The sequence below is a fragment of the Geotrypetes seraphini genome, chromosome 4 (assembly GCF_902459505.1).
Source record: "Geotrypetes seraphini chromosome 4, aGeoSer1.1, whole genome shotgun sequence".
NCBI lineage: Eukaryota > Metazoa > Chordata > Amphibia > Gymnophiona > Dermophiidae > Geotrypetes > Geotrypetes seraphini.
Window position 1 is genome coordinate 310599592 of NC_047087.1, and position 17807 is coordinate 310617398.

Consider the following 17807-nt stretch of genomic DNA (forward strand, 5'->3'; position numbering starts at 1 on the left):
CTTGTGCATGATGGGATTTTGGCATTTTATTATAGGATCGCATGCAGCTGGATGTGCATGTAAATCGTAATTGGTGCCCATTAACGCCAATAAGGGGAGAATAGGTTTCTTACCTCGATAATCTTTCATGTAGAAGGGTACAGTGGTCTTGAACGCTTGGGTTATGTCCCTCCTTAATTGCGAGATTGCAGAAGGCATTTCTTTTACGGCTCCGCCTCCTTCGCTATGGACTGTGCTGCAGCTCTTCAGTCTGTACCAAAGTGATCGCCACTCACTAGGACTTTGTTAGTTGCCAGACATTGTTTATTGACGAATCTGCGCATACATCTCAGGAGATGTCATATATAGAATCCAGGGAAATGTGCCTAAATCACTAGCATGCGACTGGCAGGACTGAACAAATAGACAGAGAATGGGCCCATCACCAGGCCAATGCACAGAGCTTACATAACCCTCTCCAGGAAGGGGAGGTGGAAACAGAGACTGTCTCTGAATTCAAGAGGGCCTGGGACGGGCAGGTGGGATCTCTCAGAGAGAGAAAGAGATCATGGTTACTGCGGACGGCCAGACTAGATGGGCCATTTGGCCTTTATTTGCCATCATGTTTCTAAACTCTACTCCTGATGACTAGAAGTAGCAACTTTAAGAAACAGGCTTTACAGTCTGTTTCTCATTCTCTGATACAATCAAAGGTAAAGTAAAATATATACAAGTATACACAGACCTCAATAATTTAGTTGTAGAATCTTTATTAAAATATATTATTTGATAAAAGTGTAACCACTAAAGAAACAGAACATCTAACAAGACAACCGAATGCTGAAACATTTTACCAGAATCATTTCAAGTGCATTAAAAAGAATTTACTATTACGCAACTCAGCTTGAATCAAAGGATTCTAGAGAATCTCAACTACTAGTGTGTAAACTTTGCAATGCAATTTTTAAGACAGACAGACACAGGATGAAAATTGAGGGGAGAGGTGGAGGTTCTGTGCAGGGTCATGGCATAAGAAACATTTTAAAAACTGGCAACAGATGTTAGGGGACGGAAGCATCCGAATTGAAAGGGAATTAGAGCAGCTTGTGGATGTTCTCCAGTCTCTTGCACCTGCCATTTCCATAGTAAAGCAAACATTTATGTGTAGAATAAACATTTTTCAAAGGAAGATCCATTAAGTATAAGACTCTAGTAGCTTTACCCTGCAGGAACGAAGAGAGCTTAATGCTTCAGTCTGTCAGATAAAATACATCAAGGGCATAGCAGCTTAGTCTCTTTCCTATATGTTCATTGTGTGCACCTTCTTTTAGGGCTCCTTTTATTAAGCCGCGCTAGTGGGGTTAACGAGCATGACTTATCAAGCGCTAACCCTCGCGCTGGCCTAAAAACTACCGCCTGCTCAAGAGGAGGCGGTAGTGGGTAGTGCGGCCGACGGGATTACGCGCGTTAAACCGCTAGCACGCCTTTTTAAAGGAGCCCTTAATTAATGACTAACAAGTGTGTGGAGGTTCTGTCAGCCATTCTCTAAAATAGTTCTCCATCGTGCTTCTGGATTTCCAGCTGCCAACACCGACCGTAGGGATGATTTTCTGTGGTCGCAGCCACTGGACAAAGCGCTTCATTTCCAGGTAGCTGCTGTGTTCACTGTAGGGGATTCCTGCAAAAAAAGAAGAAAGGACACGCATCCCTTGTTCAAACTTGCAGGCTTCCTTCAGGCTTTGCAGAGGAAATTATATCAGGTATTTCCAGCAGGAGAGCAACTCTAAAAACTTCACATAATTGCATGGTTAAAAATAAGATCTTCCCGATTATAAATCTATTTTTTTTTTTTAATAAATATTTTTTATTCTTTTTTTAAATTCTTACATCAAGTGAAATACATGTAATACATTCAATTATGAAAAAACACTTGAAATTATTATTAAATGTTCTTACAATGTGAATTAAATAAACCCTTTATCTGAATTTTATATCATATTAATATTACAATAGTTTTCCCTCCCTACCCCTTCTATATGTTCTATACATGTGTTATTATATCTGATCAGTAGAATAATTTGTCAATGGTCCCCATATTTTATTAAATTTTTTAATATAACCTTGTTGTAATGCCAATACTTTTTCCATTTTATATATATCTGACAAATTGAATTCCACCAAAAAGTGTAATTCAATTTAGTGTAATCCTTCCAGTTCTGAGTAATTTGCTGTATGGCTACCCCTGTTAAAATTAATAAAAGTTTATTATTATTAGCTGAAATCGGACTTTGTGTTCTCATTGCTGTTCCAAATAATATTGTATCATATGATAGTCCAACATGATTTTCTAATAAATTATTAATTTGGGGCCAAATTAATTTCCAAAATTCAAAAAAAAAAAACTCTTCCTGATACATTCTTCAGATAATAAATAGAAATAAAAGCAAAAATAAGATAATGCTTTGAAAAGCTAGTTAAATAATAAGTAACACATTACTGTATTTCTATCGTGTTCTAGCATCTGCTAATTCCAAAATGGACTTGGTCCAACAGTAGCGTTCTGGGAGCAATTTTCTCTACCACCGATTTATCTAGGTTAAATTTTGTAGGTGTCGTTTCCCTCGGAACACCAAAATCAAACTGGGACCAGAGAACTCTTGTACAATGATGGCGCTACAAATCGCAGAAGAATACAGTAGAGTATAACATGCAAAAGTTGCTAGTCTTCCCAGATGGGAGGCATAATTCAGTAGAGCTGGGATCGGAGCAGTGTAAGAACATAGGAATAGTCTGACTGGATCAGACCACCGGTCCATCTAGCCTAATATCCCGTCTTCACAGAGGCCAATCCAAGTCACAAATACCTGGCAAAAACCCAAAGCTCAGATTGTGATGTCATAATGCTTCATTCTACCAATGTCTAAGAACCAACCTCATCAGTGATGTCACAACAGCTTGCGTGTCATATACTTGCTCACATAAGAACATAAAGAGTTGCAATACTAGGAAAGACAGCAGGTCCATCAAGCTCAGTATCCTGTTTCCAACGGTGACCAACCCAGGTCCCAAGTACCTGACAGAAACCCATAGATACCAACATTCCAGAGCTGTGATTGTGATGTCATATTGCCTCATTCTACCAATGCCTAAGAGCCAACCTCATGAGTGATGTCACAATGGCTTGATTATCCTATACGTGGCTCACATAAAAGCATAAGAAAAGCCTTACTAGGTCAGACCAATGGTTCATCTAGCCCAGTATCCTGTCTTCACGGAAGCCGATCCAAGTCACAAGTACCTGGCATAAACCCAAATAGTAGCAGCATTCCATGCCACCGATGCAGGGCAAGCAGTGGCTTCCTCCACGTCTCTGTCTTAACAGCAGACAATGGACTTTTCCTCCAAGAACTTGTCCAAACCTTTTTTTAAAACTAGCTACATTAACCGCTCTTACCACATCCTCTGAATGCATTCCAGAGATTAACTATTCTCTGAGTGAAAAAAATATTTCCTCCTATTGGTTTTAAAAGTATTACTCTGTGACTTTGAGTGTCCATTATGTACAGGATTTCTTGTAGAAGCATTAAATGACAAAGAGCAGTACTAGCATGAAGGGGATGTCAACGCCTAGGAGATGAGGTGGATTCTGAGGAGACCTCCCCCCCCCCCCCCCGGTCACAGGCAAGCAGTTTCAGTGAAGGCTGCCTTTTTTTTTTTATTCAAAGGGGGGATGTAAAACATTCTAAGAAAAGGTGAAACTTATTGTCTGCTTTTATTTTTTTAATAAAGGCAGATGATGGTGGAGGGGTTGCAGATGGATTATAATCCACAGAGACTCTTAATAATGAAATGACAAGCTGTACTGTCCCAAACATTTCCATCTAAACATGACGTGAATATGTAGACAAGTCTGAACTACAGCCTTGCAGCTTTCTCCCGTGGAAGCTCGTCTCTGGTGGGCCACTGATATCCCCATGGTTCTGGCACTAGGAAAGCCTTAACAGCTTTTCTAGAGTGATGATTTGCCTGGGCATCACAGAAAGATATTCTGTTCAGCAATGTCAGGATCGAGCCTAACGGTTTGTGCAGTGGCCTGAAAACCAGGGGGACCGGGTTCGATTCCCACTGCAGCAAGTCCATTGCCTCAGGTACAAAACAAGTATCTATACATACTACGTAAATCGCTTTGATTATAAGTGAAGAAAGGTGGTATATCAAATTCCATCCCTTTTTCCTTAGAGGGCTCATTACAGAGATTTCCCTGCATCTGATCTGAGAACAGATGCTTGCAGGCATGGCACTCTGCAGCACGGATATTCAATGCAAGTTGAGGTGTGCTGATGGCCGCAGCCTGGCTTTTTTTTTAAATTCCATGCCCAGTAAGAGATGAGTAGCCTTCTCTCCAGTGTACCTGGGAGGATACATGACAGGCACCAAAATCTCCCAGGCGTCATGCATCAAGAAGAACCGACAATAGCGTCACGGTCTTTCCAAGACAATCTGCATTGGTGTCTATAAGCTTCATGCGAGACTTTTCATGAAGACTCAGTGGCAAATGTGGATGGTATATGCATTTACGCAGATCTGAGTGACTGCCTGGAAATGCTTTAATATTACAGACAGTTGGCCAATCAGGGATACGGGTTTCTGTCTGAGGAATATTTGAAAATGTGAACAGAGTACCTATATTTTGCATGGCTTATATCTATTGTGCGCCTAAGAGATGTCCAATTATAGGCCAATTAAAAAAATGACATACATTTTAACAAGTTATGATTTGTTTCCCACTGGATATTTCACACAAAGCCTCTATTGATAATCCTTAAATGAACCCCATATGTTCAGATTATAACTGAAACAGCTAACAAGAAAGCACATCTTGGAGGACAGTGTGCACTTTAATCCAATGGAAAGCCATTTGAGGCCAATTGCATCCTTGTCTCTCGCCTGTGTCTTAAGCAGTCATTCCCCTTGGCGAAAAGGTCACATTACCTGCACCTCCTAGAGTGCCAGAATGCTTATCCAGCAGTAAGCTGCAATCAGTCACAAATCAGTGACTTACAAAGCCGCAGACACCTGCTGCCAAACCCCCTTATATTCTTCTTCATGAAGCACTGTATTCAATTAAGGGTAACTCAGTGTCTAGATATGCATGGGAGGAATTCTGAATCTAATAAAATCCAAATAAATTAAATGGCTCTCTGGAAAAAGAATGCTAAGAGCCATTGAAAAATGGATCAGGCTTTTTTAATATATATTTTTGTTCTAAATTAACAGTTATCTACTTGCCCCAGGGTAGCAGTAAAATTAAGAAATTAATACCACAAATGGCCGACTAAACTTGTCATCACAAAGAAGGAACAAACTATCCGCTGATGAGGTCAGATTCATTCTTCTGTGAAAAGTGGTTCCTGCTGCAAAAAGGATGCGACATTGCCTTGCTGTACTTGAAAGCTTGGCGATGTAACCGATTTATTATGGCTAGGATTATCATTTAAGCAGATACTGATAGAAATGGAAAAACATATGATTCTCTGGCTTTATTTATTTATTTTTAATTATTTGTGGCCCCCCTATCCACAAGTCTAGGCGGGGACCAATGTGAACATACACAAACACCAATTACCAAACAAAGTACAATGGCAATAAACACAACTTTGTTCTCTCTAGGCAGAAATGAATTAACATTAAATGCCTTTGTTGTTCTGCCAATCTGATTTCCCCCATAAAAATTATTTCACAGTTTTAACATATACCCAGGATCCTAGTAACAATGACAGACAGGAAGTGTGTTCCAATGCAATCCTTAGTCTTGTATACCGGGTCATTCCAACTATGGGACTCGATCCAGTTCACAAAATTGGTTAAAAGACAAAGGAAAGCAATAATTACATATATTATTTATATATAATTTGTAACATTTAATATGTAATATGTAAAAATAGGGCTTATAAAATGAGGACTATAAATATATGAACTTGCCACACTTTTTGTCCCACCCACAACATGTCTCCCTGGTCATTTGCATGCACTTGGATTTGAGACGTGCATATCCTGGTCTTATAAAATGGGGACTTCCATATGTTTGCATAAATATCTAACGCTAGCTTTTACTAAGTGGCTTTTACAAATCATAAACCAACCTCACTTGTTATATGCGATTACCGTTTCTCAACTAGGATTCATCACAGTTTACATTAAGATGATGGGTTACATTTGGATTTCAGGAGACATGGGCGGATATGTAACATGTGAATCAAATAGAGAAGAGATGGACCTTTAACATTCTTCTGAGGTTGTAATATTCAGTGATCTGACAGAGAAATAAGAGTAGGTTATTCCACGTTTTGGGGCCTTGAATTTCAAAAGTAGACTTGAATATCTTTGCCCTTTGGACATGTTGGGGAGATGGGAAGTAGAGAATGACACGGTGAAAAAATTGGTCCCCGTCACCGCCCCGTCCCCGTCTCACCATCCTCTGCACCGCCCCGTCACCGCCATTCCCTTCACCACCCCGTCACCGCCACTGCCACCCCATTCACCGCCCCGTCACCGCCACTGCAACCCCATTCACCGCCCCGTCACCGTCACCGCTGCATACATAAAAGCCTCAAACGGGTACGATTTTATATACTTTTCTTTATTTACGTATAAAGGAAACATTCTTTAAAACTTTAAAACTTAGTTAAATATTAGTTAATAACTATACAAAAACAAACACGACATGTACTTTTAATGCTTACAATGTTAGCCTACATGGTAAGTAGACGCGGCCGCTGTACCTAATCGCGGCAAAGATCTCCCTGCCGTGATTAGCATAGTGACCGCGGCTACGGCTGCAAGTCTCCCCTCCCCCCAGCGATCACGACAGGAGGGCACCCAACCCATCCTGTATGCTTCTCCTCTGATCCTCCTTCCCTCAACCAAGCATCTCTCTCTCTCCCTCCATGAGTCCAACTTTTCACTCTCTGCGCTCTCCCCCTTCCCCAGTGTAACATTTCTCCTTCCCTCCTTTCTGTCCTCCCCATCCATCTTGCCCTCTCCATGAGTCCAACACTTTCTGCCTCCTGCACACTTTCTCTCTCTGTCCTTGCCTCTTCCCTCAGTGGTATCCCTCCTTCGCACCCCACAACCCAACATGCTCTCTCCCCATGCACCATCTCACCTTCCCCTCCAGTGTGTAGCACCTTTCCTTTCCCTCCTTTTCTGCCAGGTTCAGCAGTACCTCTTCTCCCTTCCTTTTACTTCCCCCTTGTCCAGCAGTACCCCTTCTCCCTTCCCTGTTCCCATTGTCCAGCAGTACCCCTTCCCTCCTGTCCAACAGTATCCTTTCTCCCTTCCTTTTTCCCCTCCTCCCCTTGTCCAGCAGTACCTGGTGTACACTGGGCAGGAAGAGAAGCTCCGGCATCAGCGTCAGCTGACTAGCAACTTCCTGCAGCTGCATCTTTTGCTGGGACTCCTGTCTTCGTGTATCCGGCAGATATGCGAAGGCAGGTGTCCCATACGATGGGGGGTTGCTAGTCAGCTGATGCCGGAGATTCTCTTCTTTCCCAGTGTGCAAGATTGCGCCAGCGTCAGCTGATTTGCAACTGCCTGCTGCCGTCGCGTATGCCGGGACTTCTGCCTTCGCGTATCCGGCAGATACACGAAGGCAGGAGTCCCAGCATACGCGACGGCAGCAGGCAGTTGCTCAGATTTCGGGATCAGGTTGCCCAGTTGCAGTTGCCCAGATTGCGAGTTCGGGTACTAGACTGTGTATTCCTGTAGACCCCCCCCAACGGCCCTCCCGACAATCGCAGCAGAAGGGTACCCAACCCCTCCTGCCGGTCCTCCCAATGGCCTCCCCTAAGATCGCCGGCAGGAGGGTACCCAACCCCTCCTGCTGGACCCCCCCCCCCCAAAGAACCCTCCCACCCCGGAACCCCCTTAGTCTTACTTTCCAAGTTGGACCGGACGGCTCCTCACACGTATGGCCAGCAGGCTTGCCTCCGTCCAAATGAGGCGGGCCCGCCCCTACCCTGCCCAACCCACAGGATCCTAGGGCCTGATTGGTCTAGGCACCTAAAGCCACTCCCGCTATAGGAGGGGCCTTAGGTGCTTGGGCCAATCAGGCCCTAGGATCCTGTGGGTTAGGCAGGGGAGGGGAGGGGCGGGCCCGCCTCATTTGGACGGAGGCAGGCCTGCTGGCCAGACGAGCGAGGAGCTGTCCGGTCCAACTTGGAAAGTAAGACTAAGGGTGGTGTTTCGGGATGGCGGGGTTTGTTGGGGGAGGGTCCGGCAGGAGGGGTTGGGCACCCTCCTATTGGCGATATAGGGGGCCGTTGGGAGGGCCGGCAGGAGGGGTTGGGCACCCTCCTATCAGTGATCATAGGGGGGCTGTTGGGGAGCTGGCAGGAGGGGTTGGATATCCTCCTGCCGCGATCGTTGGGGAGGGCTGGTTCTGTCGGCATGAAGGGCTGAGCACCTTCCTGCCGGCGATCGTCGGGGGGGGGGGGCGGGTTCTATTGGCAGGAAGGGTTGATCTGACAAATGCAAGTTGGATCGAGAGTAAATGCGGCAACGTGCGAGTTGGATCGAAAGTTGGAGGAGACAGACAACATGGCGGAGACATCTAACACCCGGTCACAAACACGGTGAAACACAGGTAAATAGCGGTTCCTAGAAGGGGGGACATTGGCCTGCGGGGACAAATCTATTCACCGTTTTTGCGGGCGGTGAAAGGATTTGTCCCCGCGTTGCGGCGATTTGCTAATGAGGTCACCATAACCCGCAGCCAAACCGCAGCCACGCAGCGGTTCGCTGCGGGGATCGCTCCCCGTGTCATTCTCTAATGGGAAGTTCAGCTTGTACCGCTGTGTTGGTTCTTGAGTTGAGGAAGGTGTGCATAATGTAAATGATCGCTACAAGCCCAATAGAGTTTTTGCCGTGGATTCCTTTGTGAACCAAACAAGCGATCTTAAAAAGTTATTTGTTATTTCCCAGGCAGCCGGTGTAGTTCTCTCAGCAGTGGACTGGCCTTACCAAATTTGCCAACTCGGAAGATTAGTCAGGCTGCTGTGTTTTGAAGCAGCTGCAAACTTTATACTCCCTTTTCGATGATGCCACAGTACAGAGAGTTACAGTAATCCAAGTTCAGGAGAACAGCTTGCCCCACTATTCTAAAGCTGGACTTGCTGAGGGTGATGGCGAAAGCTAGAAGGATGCTAGGGTGCATAGGGAGTGGCATGACCAGTAGGAAAAAGGAGGTATAGAGATGCCCCTGTATAAGACTCTGGTGAGACCTCATTTAGAATATTGTGTACAATTCTGGAGACCGCACCTTCAAAAAGATATAAAAGAGGAAGGTTACTAAAATGGTCAGTGGTCTCGTCATAATGTGCATGGGGGCAGACAAAGATCTCAATCTGTATACTTTGGAGGAAAGGCGGGAGAGGGGAGATATGAAAGACGTTTAAATACCTACGTGGCATAAATGTGCACGAGGGCGGTCTCCTTCATTTGAAGGGAAACTCCAGAATGAGAGGGTATAGGATGAAGTTAAGAAGTGACAGGCTCAAGAGTAATCTAAGGAAATACTTTTTTACAGAAAGGGTGTTAGATGCGTGGAACAGTCTCCCGGAAGAGGTGGTGGAGACAGAGACTGTGTCTGAATTCAAGAGAGCCTGAGATAGGCACTTGGGATCTCTTAGAAGAAGAGATAATGGTTACTGTGGATGGGCAGACTGGATGGGCCATTTGGCCTTTATCTGCCATCATGTTTCTATTGATCTTAGCCTGAAGAAGATTTAGTTGGGAGTCCAGAGTGACACCTAGGATTTTTGAGGTGTTCAGTTTTAACCACAGAAGTCTGCCTGGCATTGGTCTTACTTCCCAAAACATTCTCCCCCTTGCTGTGTTCCTCGTTCATACATACTTCTGGATTTTCTTCTCCAACATCCAGTACGATTACTCTTTAGAGCAGGGCTGCCCAATTCCGGTCCTTGAGATCTACTGGCAGGCCAGGTTTTCAGGATATCCACAATGAATATGCATGAGAGAGATTTGCCTGCACTACCTTCTTGGTATGCAAATCTCTCTCATGCATATTCATTGTGGATATCCTGAAAACCTGGCCTGCCAGTAGATCTCGAGGACCGGAATTGGGCAGCCCTGCTTTAGAGCATTTTATATGAACCAGAGGCCACTATGAACTGAGTGGCAGCCACTGAAAATTATGGAAAATCCCAGCAAGTAAAGAACATAAGAATGTAAGATTAACCGCTGCTGGGTCAGACCAGTGGTCCATCGTGCCCAGCAGTCCGCTCACGCGGTGGCCCTTGGTCAAAGACCAGCGCCCTAACTGAGACTAATCCTACCTGCGTACGTTCTGGTTCAGCAGGAACTTGTCTAACTTTGTCTTGAATCCCTGGAGGGTGTTTTCCCCTATAACAGACTCCGGAAGAGTGTTCCAGTTTTCTACCACTCTCTGGGTGAAGAACTTCCTTACATCTGTACAGAATCTATCCCCTTTTAACTTTAGCGAGTGCCCTCTCGTTCTTCCTACCTTGGAGAGGGTGAACAATCTCTCTTTCTCTACCAAGTCTATTCCCTTCAATATCTTGAATGTTTCGATCATGTCCCCTCTCACTCTCCTCTTTTCAAGAGAGAAGAGGCCCAGTCTCTCTAGCCTCTCATTGTACGGCAACTCCTCCAGCAATTTATCAAAGATCAAGCCTTAGCCAGGTTCTAAGTTACGCAAACCAACAAACACGTATTGATTACTACACAGAAAAAATAACCAACTTAATCCATAGAGAAAAAGACTATGCAAACCTCCCATACCATAGACGGTGATGTTTCCTCTGATTTCAGGTCTAATATCTGCCACAGATTTGAAACGATCCGAGTATGTCCATCCAGTTGGTTTGAAAGCCAAGATTCTGTCATATCTGGAGAACTTAATCAAGTGATTCAGTAAACCCTGTTAGAAAACCAATAAAAAACCATTGTAAAAGATATTTAGCTAAAATGCAAAAGGATAAGTAACCTTAGATACAGTGTCTTATAAATAAGACTGAAATCATTTGTACATTTTTCACATTTTGTTACTTAAAAAATAAAGCTGGAGGTTACTTAATTGATCAGCACATCATTTTAATAGATTTAAAGATGTGTGGAGGCCAATAATAAATTATCATAATGATTAATGTTAATTTATTATTATTTTTCCTTATATGATAATTGAAAGAATGGGGGGATGGGTGGGTTATGATAATTTAATATATGTGCATAATTTAATTGATTAATATACATAGGAATTATATTATTCATGTAAAGTTATGAGATGAGGTGGGATATAAATCTTTTAGTTATATGTTGTTATGGAATTATCAAGTGATAATGTAATATGTTGTGTTCATATTTTAATGTACACTTGATGTATATGTTAAAATGAATAAAGATTTGAAACATAATTGATCAGCACAACTCGTGCTATGTTTTCAGTGTGAATGAAGAACTATAGAAATGTTATAAAAATAGCAATTAAAAATAAGAAATCTAACAAAATCTTGATTAAATAAATCTTCATACCCCTTGTCACAGCAAACCTAAACTATCTCCATTTCCAAAAGGTGTCTTAAAGCCCATAAGTCGAGTTTAGTTAAATTAGTGTAGCTGAGCTGATTTGAACCGCTATTTCTGTCATATGAAGTCAATTTGAAGCTGAGGTCTAAACACACCACAGCGAACTGCTGAAACCTAGAGTAAGTTTTGCAAAAAGGTACAGGCTGTGGGCAGAAAGGAGAGGGTGGTGGATGCCTGGAATGCGCTCCCGAGAGAGGTGGTGGAGAGGAAATCATGACTGAGTTCAAAGAAGCGTGGGATGAACACAGAGGATCTAGAATCAGAAAATATTAAATATTGAACTAAGGCCAGTACTGGGCAGACTTGCACGGTCCGTGTCTGTATATGGCCGTTTGGGGGAGGATGGGCTAGAGAGGGCTTCAATGGCTGGGAGGGTGTAGATGGGCTGGAGTGAGCTTTGACAGAGACTTCAGTTGTTGGAACCTAAGAACAGTACCAGGCAGAGCTTTGGATTCTTGCCCAGAAAGAGCTAAGAAGAAAATATTTTAAAAATTTAAATCGAATCAAGTTGGGCAGACTGGATGGACCATTCGGGTCTTTATCTGCCGTCATCTACTATGTTACACTTGTCTCAGTCAGATCATCCCTGCAAAGTTCATAAATGTGGATTAAAGAAACCGCTAAGGAAGTTCACTGTTAAAGCTGATTACTTTAAAAGAGTTATAGATATTTTTGAGAGTGAGGAACAATTTCAAGATTACTCCACAAACGTAACCCTGTATGACCAGGTGGCAAGAAAGAAGTTAACGAAAAAGCCATATGGCATGCCACATAGCATTTGCAAAAAAAAGAAAAACCAACCCACAGTTTAATGAAATGTATGTAGATAGTCTTGATCTCAATTCTAAGTGATATCTTGGTACGCAACGGGAAAGGCAAACAAGCAGCCGGCACCGAATACCCTGTAGGAATGCTATTGGTGCCTAACAGCATGTGTTCAAGCTCCTAACTGAGTCAAGCATGCGAGCCAAAAGCTGGGGGCATGGGCCTGAGCTCCAGATATCTTTGGCAGGCTGGCTGAACAGGTCCCCATAGGATTCAGCTGCCAGCAGCAGACCAAAGCGTCTGCACGATCTCCACGCAGGCAGAGCAGTCCCTGGAACACCGGTAAAACCCGCACAGAAACTTCTGAAAACTTTTTTTATTCGTTAAACATTATGAAAACTAACTCTCTTGTATTTCAGTTCACTTTATTTTTTAATTTATTGTTAACTGCGAGGAGCTTCCTTTGGTTGAAGACCCGGTATATAAGGTTAAGTTTTAGTTTAATTTAGAAACTGCAAAATAATAAAGAAAAAAGAAGCCAGCAGAACACACATCTTCAGGTTCGCTTGCAGAAGAAAGAACTGAGGGGGCATTATAGCACATGTAGGAGGAGTTCAAAAGCTCTGATTGCAGAGGTTTGCGGGTTCAGAGGAATTACCCTATTGTTCGGTATACCATTCCCACTGCACTGGAACTTAGCATATCACCCTGGTACTATCATCCCTCTAGTAAAAAAAAAAAGGAAGATGGTAGAATTATGTTGTGGGAATGCTTGCAGCAGCACCGACAAAAGGTTTGAGAAGATTGAGGGAAAGTCAGATGGTGCAAAGTACAGGCAGATGTTAAAGGAAATTCTGGGATGGGGGAGAAGATTTACCTTTCGGCAGAGCAAGGATCCAAAAGCAAAAAGCATCAAACAAGGGGGGGGGGGGGGGGAAAGTCACTGTCCTAAGTGGCCCAGTCAAAACCCAGATCTGAATCAAGCAGGCTGGGCAGAGGCAGGCATGGACGCCATTAAAAGCATGTGTAGACTGCATCTGCAGTAACCCGAAAGCTTTTGTTTTGAGTGTAGGGGTGTTTCCTTATTTGCACCTGAAGGTTAAGCCTCTATGACATCATCAAGCCTGAACCATTGTCTGCAAGAAATATTTCCAGTCTGAACCTTGCAAGAAGAGAAAGAACACATCTTTGCTGTTTCCCCTTCCACTACACTTAGAAGTGCTCACGCTCCCGAACACCGACCCGTCCAAAGTGCACAGGACTTTGGCGTGCTGACAAACACGCAGCGACATTTGTTTGCTTCTGCCGTTCCCGTTTGTGCTCGCGCTTCTAAAGACCGAAAAACGGAAGGAGAACGGGAGCTTTCAGTGTACTGGGGAGGGGGGTTCCCTCCCCAATGGGAGTGCGAGCGCTTCTAAGTGTAGTTGGGGGTACTCCCCAAACCCCTCCTCAGAGCGCAAATGGGAACGGCAGAAGCGGCAGTGTGCATTTGTCCTGTGTGCAAATGTCACCGCGGGATTGTCGGCGCGCTTTAGTTATGGTACTGAGAGGAGACATGATGGAGAGGGGTCCACAGTACATCAATGCTTACTACGTGTCAAGTAGGTGAACATCTGTGATGATGCTGTGCCATGCCTCTTAGCTTTCTTACGTGATGCCTCCACCAATGGGTGAGGCATGGTTGTCTCTGGAGAAAGTCTGAAGCTCGATGCTCTCCAATATGTGTCAGTGCATGCGATGTCAATACCGATGCCTGTGTTGATGCATGGCGAGTGTGGTCCCAATCTCCTGACATGCTGGATGTGGATGCAGAGCCAAATCGTTTTATCACACTGGAATTGCTGGGTTTTCAGTAACCTCTTTTGCGTACACAGAGAGTTTACAATAAATGTCCTGATGGTCAGGACCCAAACCTTAAACACACCAATTAAGGGGGTCAGAGCCTGAAACGGTCAGGTGACACTGAATACTTTTCTTGAAGCCACTTGGCACCCTCTGGCATGGAGGGAAAAATGCGCACGCAAAGTCAAAAGGCATGATGGCCCAGGGAGATTGAGTAAAAAAGTACACTGAAAAATGTCAACACTCCCTGGGTCGAATAAGGGCTTCAAAGGGGTCCAAAGGCTAACAAACAAAACAAAACAAAAAAACCTTGACCCAATTCAAGGGGAAAAAAGTGAAAAACTAAAGAAATTAAGATGACAAAAACTAAAATCAGAAAGGCACAATAAACTTCTAAGTTTGATGTGCTAAGAAACCGAAAAAAACAGCTTCTTGGCTCTGCAGAAAACTAAGAACTAATGGTCCTGTGAGCTGTCATGGATGGGAAGGCAACGGCACTGCTTAAAGATTTAAAGTGACAATGCACTTGGCAGTGCTCCTACCGGCTTCCGTGTATAAATTTGCCCATATGCGAGATTATGATGCCTGCTTGCCCTCAGCGAAAGTCTTGATTTATGACAACCATTAGGTTTTAAAAGATTACTGTAAAGCCAAAAGTTCATTTCCAGGTTTTATAAAGCTTTAAATGTCATATTTTCTCCTCAAGTACACAGACAAATTGTTTACGAGTGCAGGATGCAGATAGAAATTACCTTTTGGAACAAGATTTGGAATTACACATTTAAAAGAGTTCAAGTTCTCTTAGCCAAATAAACATTCAACTTATTTTAGTGACTGTTTATCTAATGCCCCATAGAATTAATGCTAACCATCCCTACTCTATTAGAAAGAATAAGGAAACTTTTTAAATATTATCTGGGGAATATTTTTGCAAAATGATGAAGTTGGAAATACCTTTTACCACGGTTATTTTGCTAAACTCTCTAAAAGGGCTACTTTAATTCAGACTATTACTCTGCAATACGTATAGTGGTGAAGCTTTAGAAAAAAAAAAGAGAAACTTATCAATGCGACTTGAATGGTTTAGATTTGGGATAAATTCCGTGTCACCCTTCCCATATGGATGGTAAGGAAAACTTGAAATTGAACATACTTGGGACTAGAGAATGACACGGTGGCAGTTACCCATGGCTAGCTGCGGGTAGCCACGGGTAACCCGCCAAAACAGTGTTTGGGGGGGGGAGTGCTCACTGTGGGCACAAGAACAAGGCCATCCACCGCCCCATGGAGCGATGAATGGCCTTGTCCCCAGTTAAGGGAGGGAAGGTGCATGGTCACCGATCGCGCGCAGCCCCCTCCCTCCCTACCTACGGCCAAATCTATCTCCCTCCCTCCCCTTACCTTAATTGCACTTTTGTAAAAAAACTTACCAAAGCTGGTGAAGCCTGCCTCCCTACAGTCGAGTGTGTGTGGGCGGAAGCTCCTCCTCTGACGCAACCGGTTGCGTCAGAGGAGAAGCTTCCACCCACACACACGCGACTGCAGGCAGGCAGGCTTCACCGGCTTGTGTAAGTTTTTTACGAAAGTGCCGGGAAGGTAAGGGGGAGGGAGGTAGATAGATTTGGCCGTAGTTAGGTAGGGAGGTGACCGCGGGCCTTCCCTCCCTTAAGTTTCTTTACTAACACGCCAGGAAGCTAAGGGGGAGGGAGGGAGATTCTCAGGCCGCTGAAGGGCGGTGAGGTGGCGAGAGAGAAGGGTGGATGCTGTGGGGACGGGGCTGTGAAGGGGACGGCAAGGACGGGGTCGGGGCGGTGATGGGGACAGGTTTTTTTCCCTGTGTCATTCTCTACTCGGGACCCTATACCAGGATTAGTACTGAATCCATTTGTAACCCAGGCCTTCTAACATGAACCCGTCTGTATAATTCCCCTTCAAATAAACTATGAATTCTGCAAGGCTAATTTAAGCTCTAATTAAAATTTAAAATTACTGATTTATATTCTGCTTTATACCTCAGAAGAGAACTATGGGGACGTTTTACTAACACACAATATCCAAAAACGGGATTCCAACAGAACAAAGATCGCAAATACAAAAACAAAACAAAACAAAAACCTTGTTGAAAAACACTACAGGAATGAACAAGCCAATATGTTATTGTCCTCTGTAACATTAACGAAAGAGGAGAAAAAAAGCCTCAGAAATAATAGCAGCCATATAACAATAAAAGCAGATTCATCAAAAGCTGCTTAAAAATCAAGTCACAGGCACAAAAAAACTCCGCTCATAAGTCAAAGTTCATCTTGCAGTGTACATAGGCAGTTTCATGGCCTGTAGTAAAGGACACCGTGAGGAACTTATCTAAACCACTCTGGAAAATCTTCATCGCAGTCTTCAAACGCTGCAGCTGGTTAAAGTACACCACCACGCCTCAACAACAGAGCCAGTCAGCATAGAGCCCTATAGATATTTCTGTTTCGCCAGTAAACCTAACTTCTTCAGGGGAATAATCACATTACATCTCCTGTGCTGACAATTATCATCATGGCACCAGGCTGCTCCTATGGCAACACCGCGGGAAAGAGCACTTCCCATTAGTGAAGCAGAATAACTTCCGGGTTACAAAAATCAAAATGGCAATAATCACTCAAAACCAAGAATCATTGTAAAAATATTTTCAATGGAATGCATTCCACTCTATCCGGGCATTTAATCCACTTCCAACTAGAAAGATTGTTTGACATGTAGTACAATCAAACAGTTTAACAACTATTCCATTATATTTCATTACAGTGTCTTGCTGAAATTATAAAATTGTGTCACCGTTCGTTCCCTGCAACATCTCCTTAGTCCAAGAAAGAAACGTTCCATACATCTGTTATTGGGTCACCAATCACAAGTTCTTTAAAAACCAATAATAAAATTACTTTAGGAATTGGCACATTTTTTCAACATTATGGGAAAATACATAAGAACATAAGACTAGCCTTACTGGGTCAGACCAATGGTCCATCAAGCCCAGTAGCCTGTTCTCACGGTGGCCAATCCAGGTCACTAGTACCTGGCCAAAACCCAAGGTGTAGCAATATTCCATGCTACCAATACAAGGCAAGCAGTGGCTTCCCCTATGTCTTTCTCAATAACAGACTATGCCCCTTCAGCTGATACCAATGAAGCCACTGGAGAATCCACAAGAATTACCCAACAAAAATGAAGCCATTGGGAGGTGCAACGTTCTTCTCAGGACTTTCTGAATGGGCACGCCACCCAGCTGATTTTATCGACTGTCGGGCTAGCAACAGAAATTGTATAATACTGTGCAGTACTCCTCTGCTGCTACCTAACTGGCAAAAAGGTTCCTGGTAGACCACCATTTGGACATAAAGAAGCACCTTCAGGAAAGAAAGTTCTCACCGATGCCAAGTTACATGTCTGTCCATAGGACCTGACAAAACTGAAGAAGCAGCAGTAGGCATTCTGATAACTTTTTGTTTACCCATTTCAATGTTCACTCTGTATCTTCCACAATTAAGAGCTCTACTTAGTTACTATGATATTTTAAACAACCCCAACTTTCCTTCATGCTTCAATAGGGG

The 17807-nt window shown here is 43.6% G+C and overlaps 1 protein-coding gene across 2 annotated transcripts in view; it reads right to left on the reverse strand.

Annotated features, from left to right (window-relative positions):
* Positions 1-732: 732 nt before the first annotated feature.
* DCLRE1A (DNA cross-link repair 1A) overlaps positions 733-17807 on the reverse strand; it is a 60067-nt gene continuing 42992 nt past the window's right edge. Inside the window, exons 10-12 of one of the 2 annotated variants that reach the window (XR_004539164.1) lie at positions 10801-10939; positions 1427-1657; positions 733-1396 (exon numbers count right to left, since the gene is read on the reverse strand). Coding sequence is in view for 1 of the 2 variants with exons in the window: in XM_033941352.1 (XP_033797243.1) it covers positions 1491-1657; positions 10801-10939 (306 nt within the window). In the remaining variant the exon portion in view is untranslated. Of the gene's footprint in view, positions 1658-10800; positions 10940-17807 lie in introns of both variants that reach the window. The other variant, XM_033941352.1, reaches the window with a different exon arrangement.